A 25,894-nucleotide genomic window follows, 5' to 3' on the forward strand; every position below is an offset into this window, starting at 1 on the left:
CCATCTAAACTTTGTCTCATACTTCTGTCTATTACACCATAAACTTGAAATCTCAAAAGCAGCTTAAACTAAAGATTTTGTAAGCTGAACTCATGACATCTCCCTGGAAACCTGCCTCTCCACCAGTTGCTAGGTTGCTAAATAGCACCATCATAAATCAGTTGCACAAGCCAGATATCTACCTAGGCTCTCAACCTCTCCATCAACTCTGGCAATAAGTCTTATTGTTATTACCTCCAATACATCTCCATTTAGTCATCAAATTAGGTCATTTTTGGTATACTTCTTTCCATTTTCATAGCCACAACTCTGAGCCAAGTTACCATAATCTGTTACTTGGAATACTGAAATAGCATGCTAATTCGCCTTGCTTCTGTTTGATCAATTCTCCTTGCTGGAAAAATGGTAACATTTTTTCTAAATGCATTTATGTTTATGTCACCCACATATTTAAAGCCCTTTAAGGTCTTTCCATGTCCTAAAATCTTAATAAGGTGGTCTATAGCTACCTCTTCAATTTGATCTACTACCACCCTTTCTATCACTACTTAACCTGGCCTTCTATGATCAACTTCTTTTTTGTAGCATTCCAATTGTATTCTATATTTATTTGCATTATTTCATAGGTATATTCTGCCTTTAGATTATAAGCCCCATGAAGGTGGTAAATATTTATTCATCTTTCAGTATTTGCCACATCACAAGTGTTCAACAAATATTTGTTGAAACAATGAATGAATTCAAAAAAACAAAATGCACACATCTTCCTTTTGATTCTCCTCCTTTTACCTTCTTAATCCAAGTTTTTTCTCATCCTTCTTCTTTCTGAATTCTCTCCTTAGGAGAGCTCATCTACTTGCTTCAACTGCTCTATATTTTAAGTGAACTAAACTGCCCTCTCATCAATGTAAATTGTTTCTGTGTTTTTGCCTGTATTATCAATACAGACAGATGTGATCAGATCACTGGGGAGGAGGAAGGAGGAGCCCAGGCAATGGTAAACAGTCTAGGATGTGATTGGCTGAGAAGCTGAATGCCTCCGGACTGCATAAAATTATGGGACAGAAGGATTTAAAATAAAAAGAAGGCAGGGACTGATTCTCCTGCTCTTCTTCCTCAAGAATGTCTGGATGTTCCCGCTGCAGCTGCCTGTGTTTCTCAATGGGCGGTAGTTTGGATGAGAAGGAACTCAGGCACAGCCTCTGCCTGGCAGAGGGTGACAGGGCTATTCTTTGTTGGGTGTTCTAAAGGGGATAAGCTCTGAGGTAGAGGCCTGACATTCTTCAAAAGTTGTGTCATTTTGTATTTTATAAATTAATCCTATAGAAATAAGATAATTAAAAACTAACAGGGGGAATAGTAGGGTAACTCAGGTGTTAAAGATTTTAGTCTTAACTGACAGCCCTAAGTGATTAAAGCCGTAACTAATGTATGTAGAAAGCTGTTATTGCAAAATTGTGTAGCTTTTGAATAAAGACTCCTTTCCTTTATCAACAAACCTTCGCCTCCAGAATTTTGTCTACAGAGTGGTGGCAGGCAGGAGAACCCACTTGCTGTTCACTAACACTGTTATCTTAATTGATTTTACCTCCCTGTCCTCAAAGACACACACATACACAACCAGAGCACACAATTTCTCAACCACTAAAATTACATTTTTTGTCAATGTTAATCTCGAATTATATATTCAAATACACTCATTCTTGATTTCTTCAAATGTATAGTCTTTCTTTCTCTTATGAATTCCTGAGGCACTTTCCTCTTGGTTATAGGTATATTTGCCCATTTTTTTTCCTACCAAACTATAGATTCCTTAAAAAAAATAACATAATATTTGTTGGATTAGAATAATTATTGAATCTTCTGGCTGATTATGGAATAATAAACCACCATAGATAGTTGATAACTTATTTCTGTACTCTCCTTTATTATTCTTTCAATATTTTTTCTTTTTTAGGAAATGCATATTAATTTTATTTTTTAATTTTTCAATTATTTTTATTGTATTTTTTTCACATTACCATTTAGTTCCCTTTTACCCATCCTCCCCCAGCAATCACTCCTATTGTCCATGTCCATCAGTCCTTTTTCCTTTTTGCTGAATCCCTCTACCCCATAATCTCCCCTCCCCAGCTGTCATCCTGCTCTCTATCTGAGTCTGTCCTTTAAGATTTGCTGTACATATTTAGGTGCTCCCGTGTTGGGTACATAAATGTATGTAGGGTTGTATCCTCTTGTTGGATTGTTCCCTTTATCATTATGTAGTGTTCTTCTTTGTTTCTTACTATAGCCTTAGTTTTAAAGTGTGTTTTGTAGGATATAGGTACTGCTACCGACTGCAGCCTTTTTTTCTTTCCATTTGTATGCAATATCTATTTCCATCCCTTTCATTTTAGACTGTGTGTATCTTTCTATCTGATATGTGTCTTGTTTTCTTATCCATTCAGCTACCCTATGTCATTTCATTAGATAGAGCATTTAATCCATTTGTATTTAAGGTAATTATGGATAGATATGTAATTAGTGCCACTGTATTGTTAGACTATTTTCATCTTTTTTCTTTTTCTTTTTTCTTCTTTCTCTTCTTCTTCTTCTCCTTCTCCTTCTTTTCTTCTTCAAGCAAGCAAGCATTTAACATTTGTTGTAGTACTGCTTTTGTTTTAACAAACTCCTTTAGTGTTTCTTGTCTGGAAAGCTCCTCATTTCTCTTTCAATATTAAACAATAGCCTTGCTAGATAAAGTAGCCTTGGGTGTAGGTCCTTGCTTTTCATCACCTTGAATATTTTACTCCATTCCCTTCTGACTTATAATATTTCTTTTGAGTAATCAGATGACAGTCTAATTGATTCTCTCTTGTATGTAACCACCTGCTTCTCTCTTTAAGCTTTTAGTATTCTCTCTTTGTCTTTAATCCTTGTCATTTTAATTTGGATGTGTTTCAGGGTAGGCCTCTCTGGGTCCAACTTATTTGGGTCTCTCTAAGTTTCCTAGACTAGTGTGGTTTTTTTCCACACCATATTAGGGAAGTTTTTAGTCCTTATTTCTTCAGATAGGTTCTTGATCCCTTGCTTGCTCTCTTCCTCTGGTATTCCCATGATGTAGATGTAGTTATGCTTCATGTTATCCAAAATGTTTCTTAATCTCTCTTCATTTTTAATTTTTTTTTATTTTTGCTGCTTTGCCTGGGTGTTTTTTCTACCTTGTCTTCCAAAACACTGATTCAATCCTCTGCTTCATATAATCTACTGTTTATTCCTTCCAGTATATTTATTTCAGATATTGCTTTCTTTATTTCTGACTGGTCCTTTTCTATGGCTTCTATGTCTTTTTTTCATGCTTTTGAATATCCTTATAATCATTCCTCTAAACTCTCTATCTGATAAATTGCTTGCTGCCTTTTCATCTAGCTTTTTTCTGGAAAATTCTATTGTTCTTTCATTTAGGTTCTGTTTCTTTGCCTTCCCATGTTCGCTTCTTTTTTGTATTTATTTCTATGTACTGGGAAGATATACAAAGACTATGGTGTAGGACTTTGTCAGGTGCTACTTGTGACTGGCCCTGGTCAACCTGTTGCTGCTCCAAGCTATCAGTGAGCCACAGCATGTGGCTCCATCTGCTGGACCTGTTTGTGTGCAGAAAGAACCAGGATGCTCACCAAGGCCAGCTTTTATCATCACCAGGCCCTGGGAGGGTAGCTGAAGTCTTCTAGAGCCCCCAGAGATCAGCATTAATTGTTAAACTAATCAATCATATAGATGTAAGCTGTAATCAGCAGTCTGGCTCAAGCGCCGCAGGGTAGGGTAGAGTAATTACTGCAGGCAGGGCTATTGCTTCTCCTCAAGCTGATGCTACTTGGAGGGGAGTGCTCTGTCTGGGAAAGATGGCTTCTTCAGGATGGGGAATAACTCAACACAAGTATCCTGGTGGCTGTTCCTTCAGTTCTCTCCCAAGAACCACCAACCCCAGGCTCTCCTCAAGTGTCTCCAGTTTACTCAGCCCTCCCTCTGCCAGCACCCAGGGTAAGTGACTATAAACAAAATTTTGTGTATTGGCCCTTTAAGAGGCTCTCTGAGTCTCTAGCTGCCTCTCCATCACAGACAGAAACCCTGTGGCTTTTCACATATGGATGTTATCTGAGTTCATTTCCAGCTCTGGTGCTGTAGGCTGAGGAGCCCAGCTTGGGGTTTAAACCCCACACTTCTCAGGGGGAACCCCCTGGCCACTGAAATATCCCTCCAGAATTTCAGCTGTCATCTATGGTATCCCAGCCAGCCCTCTCGGGCATCCCTCACACTTCCTACCAGTCTCATTGTGATGAAGGAAGTGATTTCTTCTGTCTGTCTCTGGTTATAAGGCTTCTCTCCAGTTAGTGTTCTGTTGGTTATTTAGGGTAATTTCTTTACAATTTAGTTGTAATTCCATAATAGTCCTAGGAGGAGATTAGTGTAGCTTCAGCTTACTCCTCTTCCACCTTGGATATCAGTAACTTTTTTCCACAATCAGAGCCATTACTACCAATTTGTTCTTCTATAGACTTAATCTAAATTTCTTATCCTGAAGCTAATCTCTTATTCGATATTGCTAGAAGTAAAAAACAGCTTGCCAATGCTGTCTATATAATAATGTCTGCCAAACAGTTGAAGATTAAACCTCCTTTTAACCTTGTTTCATTTCCTCATTCTTGGGCTAAATAATCTAATATTTTTATTACTGGTGAGGTACTGAAAGAATGTTGCAATTTACGCTGTACTCATACAACTAGACAGTTCTACTGATTCTGAAAAGTTTTCCCACAATCACAGACTTAGTCTATAAGACCATTTTATATAAAGTGTAGATGGTAAGGGATTTGCCTACCTCCCTGAAGTTCTTCAACGTTTCCTGCTACTTCAGTGAGTAAGCATTATTAAGTTAATATGAAAACATATTAACTCCAGTTATCCTGAGCCTCATAGTCTGTTCCAGGCTTCAGGATTCCATGGTGCTATAGAGAAGTGTAAAAGTTGCTCTGAAGTTGGCCACCCATTCTCTACTTCTTGATATAGAATCAATATCCAGGAGAAAAACATATATGTGTGTGTGTGTGTGTGTGTGTGTGTGTAAAAAATAGAGAACTTTCAGAAAATAATTAATACTAAATGACGTGGGGCTACATAAACTAAAAGCAACTTATGAAAAACATTGATTATTTTAAGACTTAGTTTACTGCTCATGTAAAACAATACCTTGAAGGCAGACATCCAAGAGCACTGATTGTGAATTAATCAGGAGAAGCACCAAGAACCAGAGGGAAGAATGCAAGGCTGGACACTGGAGGCAGACAGAGGTTGAGTCTTGTGTTGCCTCTTACTACTTACCTACTCAACAAGGCACTAGAACTCTTAGGGCTTCATTCCTCATTTCTCCCCACTGCCATTCCAGTCTTTCCTACTGCTTGGTGCTAAGGAACTTGTATTCAAAAAGACATATTTAAAAAGAATAGATATAAATAGAACCTCTGGCAAGTTGACTTGAGCAAACAGAAGCTCAACATATTAGATCATTTCTCTCTTAAAATGCATTTATTGATCAAAGTGGTTTGTCCTCATGAGCTTCACATTTCTTCTGGAAAAATAAACTCATTTCCCAACAGGAAAGAGCTGTCAGTTCAGTTCTAAATTTAAGGACATCTTGTATTTTTTTAATGTGTCTTCTAGTTAGTTCTCTTTCCTTCCTATACTTCTGGCATGTAGGTGCCCAGGACCTTCCTAATTTTACAAGGGACATTGTCCAAGGAGGTTCTATAGTGCCTGATATGGAAGGAAAATGGTATTGTTACAGAAAGTGAAGAATAAAAACAAATCTTTAATGACCTGTTTAGTACACACAAGCATTTATAACATGATTAGGTAGTATAGAAATAAATGAGGTATAGCCATTTGGAAGATGTTGAAAATAGTCTCTAACTAGTCTTCAAAGTTAGATCTGATTGTATGTATTTCAGAGTGTGTCAATATGATCCATTGATTATGGAAATATTTCTTTTAAATTTTATGTCCTTTATATTTTATAATATAGATAATATATTAATACAATAGAATGTACAGGATGTGGCAAAAGTAGATTTACAGTTGTTTCTATGGAGAATAATGCAATAATTAATAAATAATAATACAAGAATAAAGTATGCTTTGTGTTCTCACAACTGTAGACCCACTTTGCCCCACCCTGCATAATGGCAAATGAGATACAAATACACACCCACATACACATATATATTTTTTACCAATAACATTTTTGTGGCCAAATATTTAGAATATTCTGCTCAACTCTTTCCAGGGATGGAAAATTCAGTATTAAAGTAGTTACTAACGACTGATTTAAGGAGTCAATAACCCTTCATCAAGAGAATTAGCCAGTGAGCACTGCACTGTATAACAGGTCTAAAAAACAGGGGGAAAGTAAAACACTGTTAAAGATGCTCCTTTGTCAAGCAAAGGGGTGGAAATTAAAGTGAATACAATATTCATCATCCTCTTTCCACTGGAGTCAGTGGCGCCACACATTCCTTTGAGAACAGGAACTGATTCTGAGACATATTATATATCATAAGACTAGGGAGGGAAGACTGTCGTTTTCTCATTTCCTACCCATATAATTTTTATTAAAATGGGCACTTCTATATATTTCCACTGAAAAAATGTAATGATCCATTAAATGAGAGTAGAAATGTCTTGAACCTATGACACTTTGTATTTCAAAGGATAAGAATAAATTTTATCTCTTTGTAATGCTGTTTTAGTGATTTCACAAGGTCATCCAAAAGTCAATAAGTTTTAAAAGTGTTTCTCAAAATAACTCCTATGAAAGTTATTGAAGTAAGGAGTAAATATATACATGGTTAAACTTATATTTAGAGGTTAGGCATAATTATAACTTTATTAAATTAAGCCTTTAAATATATTGGTATTACACTTTGACATTACTTTGGAATGTTTTCTCCAATAACACATAGTAATTAATTTTTCTTATCCATTTCAGCAGTATTCAAATGTATCTTTATTTTAATTTTTAAGGTAGTTTTGAACTTTTTATCTTGTATTTGTGTAGAAAAATGACACTAGTCTTCTTTCAACATTCTTTGAAACTAGAGAGGAACTAAGGTACTTGAAATCAAATGAAATATGTTTTAGACTTCAGTTTTCTAATAAAATGAATTTTCAAAATGCATCTGACTGAAGAAACGCTCAGCTTATTTCAAAATTATTACCAGTAGGAAATCTAAAATTCAGTACTGAGAGACACATTAAAAGTCTCCCTTTGACCAAAAGATGAGTCTACCTGTGGGGTCTGACAAATAAAAATGGCAATTAATCTGAGAGAAAAATTCCATAGAAGATGGAGCACAAGTGTTTCTTCTCAAATTGTCTGAAGTGGAAGAATTTTACATTGTTATTCTTGTATTAGGTGGCTCAGTCACTCCATCGAGGCCCTCTTATTCTGTGTTCTTCAATTCATTCTGAACCCAGAGAGACACCCACAAAACCAGTCACAAATGCTTTAGAACTGTGTCCTATGAGAAAGAGGAAGAAGATGAACTCTTAGCCTGCAGAAAAAAAGAATTTTTAAAAATATGGTTTTCAGTCCTCTAAATCGAAAGCAAATTCAAGGCAAAAATTTCTCTTTGTAAAATGATGGTAACAAGTGATTATACAATCTCACTTCTATCGAAGGGGAAAATATTAAACTCTTTCACATTATTGACCTCAGAATAATATTTCTACATAGAATAAAAAAAGCATTAAGAAAAAAATAGTACCTAATATGATTTAATATCCATCAAGTAATCCACTTTAGGAAAAGGCAGAAACGAAACAGGCCATCAAAATCCAAAAGTACCTGGAAGCTAATTTTAATGCATTTCAGTCCAATTTCATGTATTCCATCAGCCAACCTCCAGGCTAAGCTTGAGTAGTTTCTATTTTTAATCCACAAATAGATTGTCATTTCAACTTTCATTGTAAATGATGGACCATGAAGCCAGGATTTATTTAGTAGAGAAGAGAAAAATGTTGCAGTCAGAGAAAGTGTTCTTACAGCCAGGGTCCCACCAGCAGCTGGCTGGCAGTCAGGCCCAATGAATGCGGAGATAAAGGTGGAAAAATTCTGCTTACACATTGAAACAATTCAAGGATATCAAAGGTTTCCTTCTTTCATGACCCTGCTTTTACATGGAAATTTTGCTAAAGATTTTAGATACTAAGTATAAAAAGTAATTTCCTCCATTTTCCTATAGAATTAAATAATAATCTCTCATTCACCACATTTTCCAAATATTTGTACTGAGTTGAAATCAGCAAATTATAATTCAATTTAACAGTACGTGTCAACTGATGGATTTGTTCCTAAGTATCCAAAATTAGACCATAAATTAGTAAACAAAGATGGAGGTTCGTGTATTAGGTGGGACAGAACATTTTACTGGCAATGTGTGAGGATTTAAAAACCCACAGAAAACTTCCTAGACCTGTCACACCAAAGAGACAAAATGGTTTAATAATTTCTGCTATAAATATTCATGTTAGCATTTCCACACATAGATTAGAACCAAATGAATTGATGGTTAATTCAGTTTGTACTTGATTCTGCTAGAAAAGATGCGGTGAAAGTGAAATAAAAGCAGATTCCAACCCCACTTGCAGCCGCACTGCACAGCGGTTCACTTGCAGCAGCAGCAGCAGCAGCAGCAAAACAGCTGCAATTCACTAAGCAGGTGTGAGGGAGGATTAGTTAGAAAAGTGAAGCTTTTCTTTTAAAAAAAAACATTTACTAGCATAAAATTGGAAACTATTGTTTGAGGAATTAAATGATATGTTCAGAAAGTGAGGAATATTAATCAGATTTTCAGGAGGGGAGAAATTAAAAAAGAAAACAGAGGAAGAAATGACAAGAAGGAAGTTTAGAGGCTTAAGGAGGCCTGTGTCAATGACACTGGAGAAAAAGAGTTTGTGTAGGAAGAACCGATGTAAATATTTACAACCAATTAGGTTAGTGGTTGAGTCGAGAAACATAATTGATGCTGAGTAATCAATGATGTCTACAGTGCTGGAAATTGGAAAGGACTGTGGTCCCAGCCACGAAGGGATCACTGAGCAAGTGTGAACTCTTAAGGAAAATAAATTGAGCAATCAGCTTTTGCTACATTTAACTTTAATTGACAGAACATTAACTCCTTAATAACAATTTTATTGTTAACAATGAGGATGATTTTTAAACTCTATCCATTTTTACCTTCGGTTGCTTTGTGGCTTCTCATATTTTAAATTATGATTTTTTAAATAAAGAAAAAAATCTCTGTTTCATTTCTATGCCATATGGGAATTTTTAAAAAGTTGGACATTTCTCGGGAGTGGCCTTAAATCCGTTCATTTGGCCTTCTATAAATAAAGTCAGCACAAGCAGGCAAAGAGTAGGTGGGGACACTGCCTCAACTGTTTCTCTAGAAAATGATATACCTACTGGAGTGTGTTGGTCAGTTATTAGCAGCAACCAGATGGAGAATTATGCTGTCTCCCCAGGAGACTAATGGAAACAATTTCTGGAATTTGTCTCTTTGAGTATTTCTTGCTGAAATATGTTCTAACACAACCTTCAGGGCTGAAATTATCCTGACATTTCTGCCTAAAACAGCCTAATGCACTACTGGCTTTAATGTAATTAGGTAAACCTACCTTAATTACTGTATTTAGCTTTATATTCTTTGCAATATGCTACAGAAGCAAACTGCCTGGAATGTCAAGGCCATTCATTACTGCATTGAATTACAGTTAAAATTCAGCCTGTCAGCCTGCAGCACAGAAGGCTTCTAGTTTTGACCTTTGCAATGTGTGAAGGGCTGCTGCCCCAGATGCCAGGGTGTGAACATTTAAAACAAACAACAAGATGCATCATGGTGATATTTCAGATTTGGGACAGATTTCCCCTCGTTTTTTCATTTTCTTAAAAAGGTACTGCACCAGATTTTAAGACTACAAATGACGGCTGAACAGGCATGAGGTTGTAAGTTTTTCTACAGTTCTTTTCCTGAAATATAGATGGTATTACTGTACCAGATAATCTTTTAATTTTAATACAAATCATGTATTTCATTAAAATAATCTCATATACATTGAATTAAGGGGGAAATCATCTTTAAGTAACTACCTTTTCAACGGGAGAAAAGAGAAAGACAATTTTTCTGGTAGTTTTATAAAAAATTCTGTTTAAGTTATTCAAAGAACCTCACTATTAAAAAGGTAGTTTGTGTATAAGGAGTGTAATATGTATAGAGTCCCACATTTAATTACCTTCTATAAAATAACTTTCTTTTGATAGATTTTGGCAAAGGAAACAGTATGCATGATCCCGAAGACTCTTTAGATACCATAAGAAATTATCAGAGTTCCAAGAAACACATCGAAGAGAAAAAGAGCGGATCTTCCTCTTTCATCTCCTCCGCTGACGATGAACAGAAGCCTCTCTTCTCAGGAATAGCAGATTCCCCTCCAGGAACAGGGAAGGCGCCTGGACTCAATTTTGAAGGAATGGTGCCCACCTCAGGAAGAATTCGCATAGATAAAAGAAGTCACTCTTACAAAGGTAATCAAGTTTCTTAGGAATCAGGATGTCTCTCTTTGGTGCTTATCATAAAATGCTGACTTTTCACAAATAAATAAACATACCAACATATGTTAATCTAATTTTTTGCAATTTCATAAAATATTGGCAGAGTTCAAGTCCAAGATCATCTACAAAGTGTTTGCACCATTCTGAAATAGTGGTAATTATTCCCAATCAATAATAGCATAAGAGGCTTTTTTGTTTGTTTCATTTTGTTTTTACAGCCAGTCAGAATTTAACATAATGACCTGTAGAAACCTGCTGTTTTGTACCATAAAAGGCTAACACAATAACACTACAACAAATGCCAAAAAAAAATGTTTCCTGGGTATTATGAAAAAATGAGGGAAAATGCCCCTAAATAAAGTATACTATTGATCCAAATCATTTTAACACATTTATTTAACATCGCCACTGAGAGGAAGACCCAAATATATGGGTTTTGCTATAGGAAATATGCACAGATGGGTAATAATGAATATAAATTTGATGCTAAAGGATAAAAATTTCAGGAAAACTTGAGAACTACCCCTTGGAAGTCTAATTAACTTGGTATAATAGAAGCTAGATCTATAGATCTTATTAGATTAATCTATTAAGTAGGTGCAAAAACTGATATGGGTGCAAGAACTGATTTGTCTCAGACTACTTGGGTTCCTGTGACAACTCTGTTATCTGCTCCCTTTATGACTTGGGATAAGTGACTGACAGATCCCCCCACTAAGATTCAGTTTGCACATCTTTAATATAGGAGTAATATTTTCTAACTAAGTAATCAATTGTTAAACAAAATAACATGCATAAATTATGTTTTGAAATAAAATCCCCAGTTTGGTTTAGTATTTCCTCAGAGATTTTATTTTTCTAACCCTTTAATTGTTGGATATATCCCTGGATGTATAAAAATGGAGGCATAGCAAAAAGTCAAAGGAATATAACAAAAGTGAAATAAAAATAATTCCCAGACTGCAGGATAGCAAAATTCAGTAAATTTTGGGACAGAGTAAATAAATATTACCTATCATTGTCACCCTTATGTGAAGTGACTATATCTGACCACAAAAGTTTTATTGAATCTAGGATGTTTAGGCTTTACATTTCTCCACAGTTACTTTCCCTATCTTATCACACCACTTTTGCCATGATCCCACATTGAAGTAAGCTAAGAATATAAGCAAATGTTCTCTGGACAATCTAAAATCTTGATGAAGTGAATGGAAATAGTACCTCATTTATCATAATGGAAGAATAGAATATTAGATGTGATTACCAAATGTCCTATCTTAGTTATTTATGAAAATGAATTCTGGGAAGTGCTAAAAATAGAGAAAGGTTGTGTCATGGAAGTCAAAAGTTCTGAAGAGCTTGCTGAACCATCTCTACAATCACCAAAAGTCAGCATTATGTGGGCCTGACTTTTTTAAGTTCTTTTTGTTGTTTTCTACTTGATTTTGAGCCTAAAGTGACAAGTTATTGAAGATATAATTTTGGGATTTCATTTGACTTTATAATGCCTTTTGCTGACAGTGAATTCTCATGTCCTTTATCCTATTTTTTCCTTTGCTACTTATTTTTAATTAGTTATTCTATATGCACAATAAAATAGTATTATAACAAATAATCTTAATATCTATAAATTTTTAATTTTTAGAAATTTATATCTACAAATGTTTAATGTTTAAAAATTTATAATGAATTTATAATGCAATTCCTGTTCAAATAAATAATTACTTTGAAAATACATAGTTAAATATGCATGTCAATTGAATAAACATAATTGATGTCATATAACATCAGTGTGACAGACAGTTAATTTGGTTAATCGGTATAATTAACAAATGAAGAATTATTAAAACTTCATTTTCTGCAAATTTCATTCCTTGATTATTTAAGGTGAAGTACTATGGAATGTTTGAGAATTTGAATAACATTTATGGTGCAGCTGTAACTGCTGCAGTTTGAATTACTAAATCCCTACAAATTGTATCATTAATAGGAATTTTCCTTTACTCACATTCCTGGCATTTGTCATGCTGAATCCAATAACAGAGCATCTTCAGGCAAAACTAAAAAGAAACAAATTCTGATCCTACTTAGATTGAAGGCAAAGTTGACTCTAGGAAAATTGGGTGCCCAGAGAAGAGTAGAGTTTACTTGCAGTTCATCCATTTCTGGGAATGTGTCCTGCAACTATAGCAACATTTTCCAAGGCAACTGAGAGCAGATTCTTTCTAAGCTATATTTAGAAAGTGTCTACAAGGATGTTCATTTTGATTAAGGCCCTAGCCAGGATTTCCCCTTTGAATGCCTTTTTTTAATATTGCTGTTAAAACAAGCTAATCACACATATCCAGATTTTAATAAAAGAATAAATGATAATCAAGGAAGTCTCTATCTAAGTTTACATTTTACTCATGTCTTCTAAGGGAACATTATCAGGTTTTTTCTTGAGCACTGAAGAAAAATATAAACCAACATAATTTATTGCATGTGGTTCACTATTGTTCTTTAAATATCAATTTATTATATATGATTTGAGAAAGAGAGGTGTTAAGTACAGGAAGGAATTCTGTATGCTTTCTTGGCACAAAACTTCTGAGCATAGTATGTCACTTTATCCATCAGTTCTTATTATCTTTTTAAAAAATTCCTACATTAACCAGCTAGCAAACAACTGGACAAACATTGACCAAATCATGAATGTGTGTTCTTTATTTTTAAGATTTTATTTATTTATTTTTAGAAATGGGGAAGGGATGGCTAAAGAGGGATAGAGAAACATTGATGTGAGAGAGAAACATTGATTGGTTTGCCTGTGGCACACACCCCCACTGGGGAATGAACCTGCAATCCAGGCATGTGTCCTGACAGAATCGATCCTGTCATCTTTCACCTTTCAGGATGATGCCCAAACAATTGAGCTACACTGGTCAGGGCAATATGTGTGTTCTGAATGTTTGTTTAGTATTGCTGTTCCACATTCAAAACCTAGTGTGCCAAGGCATTATATCTTTGTTCTTCATTTTAAATAGAGTCACATTTCTGTAAATAAATAAGTCATACTTGTCACTGAAAATCTGCCAATATACTAGTTAAAATTCTAGCAAAAATATATTTTTATTCTTTTTCATTTTGTTGAGTTTGGTAAAACATAAAAGGAAATTATATACTGTCACTGTTAAAAATAAACAAACTAACAACAATGACAACAACAACAAAAACCCAAGATCACTTGGTCTCGGGGAGCTACAATCATGAAGAAACAATCTGGAATTCATAGCAAGATCTCCGAGGTTTGCTACCCATTTCAACAGAACAAGCAACCCTGACCTGATATTTTTCCAATGCTATCTTTGAGTATGCCAATTCCTTTGTTACAGCTTCATCCAATTGAAGCAGAAATTATAGGAAATTGTTGGCAACTCACTAGAGAAATTTCTGTGTATTCAGTGATAAAAGGATAATGAAAGAAAATCCATGAGAAAAAGAATATAAAAATTTTGTCTGCTACCTGGAGAAAGGGTATGCTTTTGAGCTATGTGACTGGACTTTGAAGAAATTATAGGAAAGGAAGGGATTGTGAGAAGTCCTGCAATCCTGTTCATATTTCCAGAATTATAGCTAATCTCACCAAAAGTTACTTTCTATTTTTTTAAATAGCCAAGGATATAAATTCCTTAACTTGACATAGCCTTTGTCAATGTTTAGTCATAGTTACTTGTCCAAAAAAAAAGTATATCGAATCAAAATCACTACCTCTAATTCAAATCTATTTCAATCTGATGGTGAAAACCACGTTTGGATCATTTTTCTCCCCACCCAGTTCTCCAGGCCAGGAACAAGTGTTACTCCTTTTTATTCACAAAATAAACTCCCAATTCCACTAGTATTTTTCCATGAGTTTTATTGTCCAACTTTTTAATCATGTTAAATGATTTAATCATGTTAATCATGTTGTCTAGATATGTAAAATGTAAGAATCGTAACAAAAGCCACCAAAAGTATATGAGAAAAATGAGAAAAATAAAGATATGTTTGCTTTCAGATACTGATAACTTGTAAATACAGGTTGCAGTAAATTAACAGAAGCTCAGAAAACAAATTTCTGTATGAAAAATTATCAAAACCTGTCTAGACTGAATTTCTCAAGTTCAGGGCCTATGTCTTCTTCATCTGTAACACCTCCTCATTTAGCAGACTGTCTGGCACATAACAGACACACAGAACATTTGAAGAGAGGACTTGAATAGATAAGCAACATGTTTTCAAGTACAGTAACAGAAAAATATTCAAAATAAAAGAGCCACAGAAGAAATATTGGAAGTTAAAGTGAGGGAGAGTGCAGAAGGAGCTACAAGAAAACAAAAACCTAAAGCAGTGTCTTGGGACTAGAGGAACTTTAAAGACTCTTCCCATCTTTAAGGGCATGTGGTTTCTTGGCTCTCTCTTGAGTTGGGTTGGCCTCAAAGAATTCCCCTGAAGATCAGCACGTCCCCATGGCTCTCTTCTTGGGCCCACTCTGAATCATGGAGGATGCAAATTATCCTGTGGGAAAGATCCTTAAAATCTTAAACCCAGGTTCAAAGTAGTGCAAATGGGGCTGTTTCTTCCCCAACATGAAACTGCAAAATTATTGCTGTTTAATCAGAGTTTAGGGTTGGTTATCCATGTTTTCTCATAGCACAAACAGAAAGAGGACAAAATTATATTTTAGATTCAAAACCTGCTATGTTTTCATACATGTGGAAATGAGGAGAGACGTGGAGAGCAAGGTCAGAGTGAGTGGTTAGTTGTAGCCCTGGATATCTCCCTGAGTCACACCAGGTCTCTGTCTTTGGGTTATACTTCAAGGTCCTTCCCTGCTGGTATTGTGGGTGTCTCTGTGTTACTGATGCAAACTGGCACCCAAATAAGGTGACATCCATCTTTTATTTCTCACAGATATCTCTGACACAAGAAGCTGGGAAAAAGAAAATGCCCGGTCACGGGCTGACGAGACTAGTCCCTCAGCACCTCAGCAAACAGCCTGGGGGATCTCTGAAACCGAAAGTGACCTCACGTATGGAGAAGTGGAGCAGAGATTGGATTTACTTCAAGAACAGCTGAACAGGTATAAGCAACAGGCAGGGCAAAGAGGACAAAAACCAAGCCCTTAGCTGGGTCTAGCTTTACCCCTTGTAAAGAGCAAACTCCTCATGCTACTACAGTCTCATATTTTCCTCCTATGCTTACTAATTTAAAATAAGACTACAAGTTGGCAAAGACCCTTCTTCTTTTGATTGTTCTTTTATGCTCTTTGGCTATTTTTGGTAACTTTTATGTGTTATGGCATTTTTTTAAAAATAGCAACAAAATTATTTAAAACATTTATTCAGTCAACTTGTTAAAAATGTGACTGAGTTCAAAATCTCACCAAATTGAACCCCATATCCTTTCCATTTTCTTTCTATTTTTGATCTATATTGTTTTTAAATGAGGGTGTCATTTTGGTTTTAGGAAAGGTAGAACTCTTTAGCCTAAATCTGAGTGGATTTGTTAAAATGGTCAATGAGACTTAGAAAAAAATGCATGAATGAGTATGATACAGCTGGTGTAGTTGTAGTTCTTATGGGACTTGACACTGGTTCACAGGTAACCTCCAGGTGCACTGCATACCACCAGGCAAGGCACTCCAGGCGTCACAGATGGAAAACGGCGCAACCATAATGCTCAGATTACAGATTAAATTGATTTACTAAATCAATTTAAAACATGCAATGAGAGATGAGAAGAGCCAGATGTGGTTATTAACATATTTCTATGAAGCACAGTATGGCAGAATGGCCATACTACCTGAGTCCTGATTTGCCCAGTGTTCACATCTGCCACATCATCCTTCTCTGATGATGGTGTGGTTACCAGGACCAGGGCTGAGGTTGGCACTATGGGGTCCACAGACTAAATATATAAATAAATAAATACCCCTGTGCCAATGGCTCGCACTTGCTCTGTCGCAGAAAGGTGAGGCCAAGTGCCTCGCAGGTAATTAGCCTGCTTAACAGCAATGCATTTATTGGCCTTTTTTAGGTGAAGCACATGTAAAGCCAGAATGAGCCTACACTGTGCATCACCAATGGGCAGTCGGATTTGAGGATGAAAGTGTCCGCCCAGAGCTGGCATAAGTCATTTGTTCTTTCTATCTCTTTCTATGTATCAGCTCCGCTCTGGTTTGCTACATCATGTTTCTATTCTATGTCTGGCATGTCTTACAGGTGGAAAATTGCATGAATCCTCTGAGTTTTGCCTATACCATATATGTTACTTATTTACTTACTGTCTGCTTAATATTTCTTATGTGGTTTATCCATCCTGTTTGTTGTTTTTATTGCTTTTTTAAAAATGTAATGATAGAATTGAACAGTTTCACACAATATAATTGCACACACATTATGTGTGTGTGCATATACACAGACATTACCATAACATTTAATTAAATTTAAAATTTTCAGGTGCTGAGGTACATATCTCATTCCCTTGTGTCAAATTCCAACTTTGTAAATTGAAACATACCTGAGAAATTTTAAACAGATTATCATTTACTTAGAGTCAGTAATTCTTAAAGTATAAGAACTTGTCATGATAATTATTATTGGTTAGAAAAGCATATTTAGTTCCTTAATACATTTGCTTTTTCTCTCTCTCTGCTATATGTGCCAAGCCACTTTGATATTTTATCCGTGACACATGTAAAAACTATACACTATATAGCACACAAGAATTGATATGTGTGACCTGCACCTGAACTTTGATTCTTGTGACTGAGAGAAGAAATTGCCTGTTTATTTACTTCCAAGACATAAGTATGTGTTCAGTTAGTTTAGTAAATAGAACAGTGGGAGAACGAATGGAAGAACGGCAGGGAAAGCAGTGAATTCATCAGCACACACTTGCGCAGCACGTGTGATTGGTGAGCCCAGACCGAAGTCCTAACTCACCACGGAACCGCTTACAGGATGACTGGGCCAGGACACTTAAATTTCTCCAGCTTCAGTTCCCTTCTTTGACTCAGATCTATCTGCAATGCCATTGTAAAGACTAAGATGATACATGTGGAAACTATAGGTTATACAAAATAAAAAGTGTTGTACTTGCAGTTAGGTAAAGTTTGATTAACAATGAACTCCTTTTATTGCTGTTTGTCTAGTTATTCTCCAGCGTTACATGTATTCCTGTATTTCCTAATTTGGACCTTTCATCAGGACTAAAGTTATATTTTAGGTTACCCTCATTGCCTTGTTATGTGTACCAGTCATCACAATTCACATGAGTCAAAGGTTACTGAAAACATTTGTTTTCAATATATCCCAGGGCTGAAAGCATAAAATTTTCAGGGCACACACCCCTACAACCCACTTGATTTGTAACTGCACATTAGTGATAATAATTGTTGCTATTTAATTACACTAGCTTCATAATTGTTACTATTACTGTTACTGCTGTTATTAAAAACTTTTCCACAGCCAATATGTTTTGACACTTTCCTACCACCTGTATGTCCTTAGCCATATTTCTTTTCCTTGGACTAATTTCTTACTTCTGATACTTTCACAAAAACTTCATTGTGTATCTCAGCCTCTTTTGAAATCTAAAATACCAAGTCCCAAATGTCACAACTTTACTGCACTGCCATCTCCAACAACCTCTTTCCTCCATGTTAGAAGGCAAAAACAACTTTGAAGAGGGAAACGCAGTTCAGTCTTTAACTTTGTGGGGTGAGAATCCTGAGGCACTTTCTAGAGTTGGAGCTACCCACTGAGCTTCAGCATTCTGTTCAAGCATCAAGCTGTGAATTTCTACCCTGTTTGTCTCATCCAAATACACATATTAAATACACAGTGCAAAAAAAAGCAAATATAAATGTTCTATCCTGAATCGTCCTTACTACCACTGCGACTTCTCTGCTTTAATGGCCAATTAAACTATATTTAGGGTAAAGGTCCACATAAGAAATGTTCTCATACCTTTATGTAATGTGCCTACAGATATACATATTTGGGGAAATCATTAACACTTCATCCTAAAACAGTGCTTCTCGCACTTTAATGTGAATTTAAAGCACCTGGGGATCTTGTTAAAATGTACATTCTAAGTCACTAGGTCTGGAGTCGTCAGAGATTCCACATTCTAACAAGCTCACAGCTTTGACCACGCTTTGAGTAGGGAGGCCCTAGAGAATGTAAAAGCTTTTAGTAATGATTCCATGCCCTGTAGAACACTCAGAGCAATGTATCTGGGTGCCTTCACTATGGCACTGAGCGTTTGCCTCACCTAGTGTTATGGTATTTTTATGCACTTCCTTCACTTTTCCAAACTAGGTGGTTAGCTCCCGTCGGCGTCTGAGATCAGAGTCCATATTTATCCATCATCGTGTCCTCACTTCACCTTGCTACCTAGCATAGCACCTGGTACATTGTGAGTCTTTGAATAAGCAAATGAAAACATCCATTTTACACAGCAGTGTAGCTATGCTGATGTGGAGAAAAGAAACATAATTTTCCCTCTACCCTTCTGAGTTTTTGGCTGAGAACCCTATAATAAAAGCCAAATTAACAAGGGAGAAACAAACAGAGATTTATTAACATGTATACCTCATGAATACATGGGAAATACTCAGGGGAAAATGAGTAACTTCCGAGGTGGCTTAGAATCCAGCATTAAATACCATCTCAATAGAGCAAGGGGAAGGGAGACACAGGCCTCTTAGAGGAGACGGGAGGATTTTTAAGAGAGATGAACAACCTCTTAGAAAAACAGATGGGAGGTCTGATAGTTCCTGACAAAGTTCTCTCAGGCGTGGAACTACTAGTCTCCTCTCTTGTGACAAGGGTCAATCTCCCCTGGTAGATAAAAGTCCCAGGTTGGGAATTTATGACAATTGAGTTCATTTGGGGAAATCTGCCTTTAGGCAGATAATGGGAGTTTAGAGAAAGCCTCTCCCTGCATTTGCTGTTTTTCAAGTGCCTACAGCTCAAAATAATCAGTATGCTAAAGTGGCATATTTTGGGCTGGCATATTCTGGTATCCTTCACTGACCAAAAAAAAGTTTTAAAACTGGGTTGTTCTTTCCTGTTTTAAAGTCCAATCTGGACTTTTAAAACAATTATTTGTCATTCCTCCTTAGTAAAGCAGATAATTTAGTTTCAGTAGAAGAGCCCATTCCAATGCAGTCAGTAGACCCTAGTTATACGACATGAAAATATAATCGATACGTATTAAAGAAATTCTTCACTAGAGCTCACTTTTGTTGAATGTCTCAATCAGTTCAGGCTGCTATAACAAAATACCATAAAATGGTGACTTATAAACAGGAAATATTTATTTCTCACAGTTCTGGAGCCTGAGAAGTTTAAGATCAAGGTGCTAGAAGATTCAGTATCTGGTGAGAGCTGGTTTCCTGGTTCAGAGATAACTATCTTCACACTGAGTCCGAACAAGGCAGAAAAAGGAAGGAAGCTCTCTGAGGCCTCTTGTATAAGGGCCCTTAGCCCCTTCATGACGACTTCACCCTCACTGTCTAATCACCTCCCAAAGGCACCACTTCCTAATACCATCACATTGGGGGTTAGAGCTTGAACACATGAATGGTGGCAGGGGGCACCAACATTTAATCAGTGCGCTAAACTATACAGACTATCAGATAACCAGTTAATGAAACCAAACCAAGTATATGAAATCACTGCAGGGAAACTGTCATCTTGACAAAGCCTATGTGGTGTCCCAGAAGGGGAGGGAAGAAGCAGTATATTTATAGGATTTTGGAGTCTGGGCCTTTCAACATAGGGAACTGGTTGGCTATGGGCAAGTTCATGATATAATACATTGGGATTGATGGACACCATGAAGTGAGGATCTTAAAGAAAGTCTGGATAAAGAAAACTTGTTTGATAAGTACATTTGAAGGTGAAGTGAGCCTCACTCATGGCAGTATATTTCAAATAGTAATACTCTGCCTTCCATTAGGGTTTTACCTCAGAGTCTCTTCAAATACCTAGAATCCATGATACAGAGACATTGTTTCCCACAGATCACTGCTGTTTGACAAAGGTTTAATAGGATTCAGAAATATTACCATAATTTTTGACTGCCTTTTGGGGCTTGCATCCCCCTTGTTGATGAAGTTTTTATGGCACACTCCATCCCCAAATCCTTTTAAATTCAATGTAATAAACAAGTGTAGGCCACTCTCTAAATACTAAATGCTGTTAGTGATTGGATAAATTTGTAAAGAAATATTTAAAATGAAGACTGAATGTAGAATTTTCTTTGAGGTCTCAGAGGAGAGAGAAATTAATTCTGAAAAGGTCGAATAAGGGAAGATTTTTGGTTGCAAATTTAACTTGAGCTGGACCTTGAGGAAAAAATGATATACAATAATAAAATAACTACTCTGCTCAATTTAGTTGACACCATAAAAAAATTAGATCAATCCTATGGGTAACAAGTAGATAAATAAGCTAGTCGACAACTCCATTTTTCTTTTTTCAATGTGTGCTTTTGGCATTTACAAGGCAGAACCATGTATGATTGATAGCTATTGGTTTAGAAGACAATAGCCTCTATAGCTGTATGTACCAAATGTAGAAAATCGGTGAGGATAACGTTTCTCAGAAGGAAGATTTGTAGTATCAATTAATACTGAGTTGAAAAGAAAAAAAAAACTTTTCTTATGGTTTCCAGGTTTATTTTGTTCTCTTTCAATTCAAAGGCTAAGTTTTCTTCCATAAATATAGCATATGTACACATAATTGAGCAAAATTAATTTTATGATTTTAACATTTTTTGTAAGATTTAGCTTTTCTTTGCACTTTTCATTCAGAGACAAAAGAGTAAGCATGAGTCAGTAAAGAGTTAAAATAAGAGTTGTCTAAAATTCCCTCTTTTTTAATGTTGTTAACACATGCATTAATTTAATTTAACATGAAAATTAAATTAATAAGCCAGTTAGTTACTTGTGAGCTTTGGGTGAAAATGATCAGATTGGTATTTTGCAAGCCAGAAGGATAATAAAAGCAAGTGAACTTTTATGTTGGTTTGTTTCTTAAATACCAAAAGCCCTGAATTTTAGACAAGAAAGGAATTTAACATTTAACAGTACTTAATATTACAGAAAGTCTATAATGAATAATACATAATTCTTGATGTGAATAGGAGATAGGCAAAATAAAGTAAAGGTAATATAAATTTGAAACACACAAGAAATTATCCAATTTTTGTAACTATGAAAGGAATGTGCTAACCAAATCTCTTTTTTTATAAACATTTACAAGAAACTGAGCAGAGCCTCATTAAAAAGAATAGACAATCTTTGATTAAAAATAGATTCTCAGTGTGTTTTACATTTTGAAACCAATAAAGCATAATTGTAAAAATGTAACACATTGTACATGGTAAAAAATAGTTTATTCTGTTCAGCTGTTTTTCTGGTAAGAGCTTATCAAATAAGCAGGAAAGCAATGATCTCTATCAGAACCATCAGTGAGACACAGAAAGTTAGCATCAGCCGGGGGGCGTCTCCGTGCTCCCTCTCCTGTTCTTCTTGTTTAAAGCAGCGCCATAATTCTGCTCATTGGTGGTTGTTTAGTTTGGATGCCAAAATTATGCTCAGCGGCAGATTTTGTCTTTGCCAGCAATTTATTTAATAGAGGTGTGCTTTGGGAAATATAATTTCACAAGCCAATAGCATACAGGATGCTATCTCTTAATAAGCCAAATAAAGAAATAACATACTCCAAAGCAATGACAGATTAATTACATTCTTATTCCAGCTGAAGGGGGGTGGGGTGTAGAGAAGGAGAGAAAGGAATAAAGTCCAAATTCAGATGAGATACCTTTTATAGACGTAGGCACTTGGAAGAGGCACTTGGCCAACCAAGAGCTGACATCCAGCTACCAGCACAAAAATAAAGGCCCTTGTTGCTGGAGCACATTGCTGGGGAACAAAGGCCCCAGTGTTGCTGGACATTCCAGGCTGCTCCAAGAAGTTATCACTCCCGGGCCACTGTCTGGCTTTGTGCCACTGCCTACCAGCAGTGCCTCGTGGAGGCAGGAACAGATGTCCCTTCTCTTTCTGAAACTGCTGCACTGTTTAGCTCCACTGCTGACCAAAGGGTTGCCTTGGCCACAGCAGGAGCAAATGTCTCAAAATCTTCAAGAGCTATTTAAGTCAGCAAGGTGTCAGCTTGCCCATACCAAAACTCTGGGATTGTTCTCACAAACTCTCAGTATTGATAGTTTAAATGTCCCCTTGCCATCTGTGCTTCTCCACATGTCCTTATAAATGACAACAGGGGAAATGATGACTTCCCGACACAACTTACTTTATTCTTACAGCAAAACAACTTCACTTCTACAACTTTGTTGTAAACAGGTGGATTAAAACAACTTCATTTAAGTCATAAACAAGTAGATTTAAAATCGTATTAAAACAATAGACAATAGTTGTGCTGAAAATTTCTCAAATTCTTTGCAATGATTAACTATGTCGGGACTGTCTTCCCCCATTTGTCTGTCCCTCAGACTTGAATCCCAAATGACTGCTGACGTCCAGACCATCTTGCAGTTGCTGCAGAAACAAAGCACTGTGGTTCCCCCAGCCTACAGTATGGTCACTGCAGGAGCAGAGTATCAGAGACCCACCGTCCACCTGATGAGAACCAGTCAGCCAGGAGCATCCATCAAGACGGATCAAAGTTTCAGTTCTTCCTCACAAGTGAGTATAGAGAGTGTACAGCCAAGAGTGTCTCTCAAAGAGTGTTCTAGGGACCATCTGAATCGGCAGATTCTCATTCTACTCAATTCGAATTTCTGGGAATGGGCCCATGATCTGCACTTTACACAAGCTCCCTTCTGATTCTTAAGCTCATTTGCTTTTTTTTTTAGATTTTATTAATTTATTTTGAGAGGGTTGGAGGGAGAGAAATATCAATGTGTGGTTACCTCTCACACACCCCCAACTGGGGACCCAGCCCAAAACCCTGGCATGTGCCCTGAGTAAGAATTGAACTGGTGACCCTTTGGTTCGCAGGCTGGCACTCAATCCACTGAGCCAGGCCAGGGCTCTTATGTTCATTTAAGGTTTGAGAACAATGGACCATTGCTCTAGAATGATCTTAAAACACAACTTTATTTTTAAAAAAAAGCTTTTTTCAAGAATCAGTCTACGTGCGTTTATATCTGGCAGAGCTTTGAAAGCTAAGGGGTAACCCTAGGTCCGAAAAACTCTTCCGAGTAAAGTCTTTAATTTGCTCTAGTGACTAGATGCACTCTTGGGAAGGGTCTCAGGAAGGAAGGGGAGGACAAATAGCAGCTGGCTACAGAAGACCTGAGATCCAAGGGAAGCCAGATTAGTAATCTTTGATTATCTGTGCCCCACCCATCACCAAGATCTCTAAACCTTTTTCTACCTGCAGGATAGTAACAGGAGGAATAAGGTGTCCTTTCATTTTGCCTCTGAACCCTCCAAATGGACCCTTTGGAGTTATATTAATATGAAAACTCTAATTCCCTTGAAATTCTACTTTGGGAATCATTCCTAATTATTTTAACACTACAGTCAAAATGCACCTAGGAATGATAATTTACATAAGGATTTACAAAACAATCATGCAAAACTTTTCTTAAAGTTTGGAAATTTAGTGCAAAATATTCTGGGAAATGAAATATTGACATAAGAAACATCCAAACCTACAGAGAATTATAACCTATCCAAACCTATATAGAAGGGTTCATTTGAGCCAAACTGATGACATATTCCAGGGAGCAAGATTTCAAATGCTCTGGAGAATAACAGTTAATACACCTTCATTTATGCATTTGAAATTGTGGAGGAAAGGTAAGGAAGATTACCTGGGAGCAGGACAAAGCAAGGCAGGATTGGATTAGAGGACAGTGAAGATTATGTGCTCTCTTGAGGATAGTCATGTTTTATTTCAGAGGTGTGTTAACCTAGATGCACAGATAGCTTTTACTAAAGAATTTATATGCCTGGGGCATGACTATCCACCAGGACCTGCCCAGGTTACCAGGATGAATTTATGGTTAGATGATCCTGTGAGGTTACTTTCCACAGAACCCCACCCCCTACCCCATATTTTCTACAGAAACAACATTAATAATAGGAAGAAATGGGCAGGAATAAAATTATTTCTAAAATATGGAAGTAGAAATTAATTTATCTCTAGTTTAAATGCCTAGAAAACATGCAAAACCATGTACTTTGTTTTTTGTTTTCAGTGGATTTAGTAACATTGTCTGAGTAAGGATGGGTGATTTTTCTTTTTCTCTTTTTGAACAGTTCATTTTTTATTCTATTTTTCCAGTACCGCTTACCCCCATACCCTCTTCCACGTCCACTCTCCTGGTCACCACACTGTTGTCCATGTCCGTGAGTTCTTTTTCTTTTTTGCTGGATCCTTCCCCAGCCCTCCAACCCCCAACAATGCTGCCCAGCTGTGTCAACCTGCTATCTACCAGTCTGTCTCTGTTTTCTTTGTTAGTTCAGTTCAGTGATTTTTCTTCCTTCTTTTTTTTCTTTTCTCTCCATACAAATCCACATTTTCTATCCCAGTTTTGTCTTGAATTTTGAAGTAAAACTCATCTGAAAAACTCACTGTGAAGTAATGGAAAACAAAAATATGATCTGACTTCAGAGTAACACTAAAGATCTTGGAATGATTGTTCAGGATTATCTAACCTAACACCTAACGTCCAATGTCTTGACCCATCTTTGGGATGGAAAGGTTGGTTAATACCACTAATTAAAAACAGATTTATGAGGAAAGAAAATATATTTTGATTTCATGAGTGTAATTTTAGAAATCTGTCCAATAAATTATAAAACATCGTTTCTTTTCTATCAGTGTCCTGAATTTCTAGACCTTGAAAAAGATAAACTTAAATCCAAAGAATCGCCCTCAAATGGTATGCATCTGAACACAGCTTCGGAAGACAACTTGACTTCACTTTTAAAACAAGACAGTGATCTCTCTTTAGAGCTTCACTCACCGCAAAGGAAGACTTACCTGCATCCAATTAGGCATCCCTCTTTGACAGATTCGTCTCCAAGCACTGCAGGAACCTTGGGTCTTCATAGGCATGTTTCTGATCCTGGTCTTCCAGGGAAATAATCATTTTGTACTATTTATTCCACATACAATGTAAGTGCTTTTAATGGCTGTTTTCCTTTTTGTATTTAAATCCTCTCTACTTGACTCAGGG

General features: G+C 36.4%; 1 protein-coding gene across 1 annotated transcript in view; it reads left to right on the forward strand.

Annotated features, from left to right (window-relative positions):
• The window catches only part of KCNH7 (potassium voltage-gated channel subfamily H member 7), a 476,729-nt gene extending 450,835 nt beyond the window's left edge, over positions 1 to 25,894 (forward strand). The window contains exons 13-16 of the mRNA XM_045819059.1: positions 10,355 to 10,618; positions 15,581 to 15,749; positions 23,195 to 23,387; positions 25,537 to 25,894. Coding sequence (XP_045675015.1) covers positions 10,355 to 10,618; positions 15,581 to 15,749; positions 23,195 to 23,387; positions 25,537 to 25,803 — 893 coding nt within the window. The 3' untranslated portion in view covers positions 25,804 to 25,894. The remainder of the gene's footprint in view (positions 1 to 10,354; positions 10,619 to 15,580; positions 15,750 to 23,194; positions 23,388 to 25,536) is intronic.

This window comes from Phyllostomus hastatus, unplaced genomic scaffold (genome assembly GCF_019186645.2).
Source record: "Phyllostomus hastatus isolate PE091 unplaced genomic scaffold, TTU_PhHast_1.1 phas_contig_1, whole genome shotgun sequence".
In the NCBI taxonomy this organism is placed as follows: Eukaryota; Metazoa; Chordata; class Mammalia; order Chiroptera; family Phyllostomidae; genus Phyllostomus; species Phyllostomus hastatus.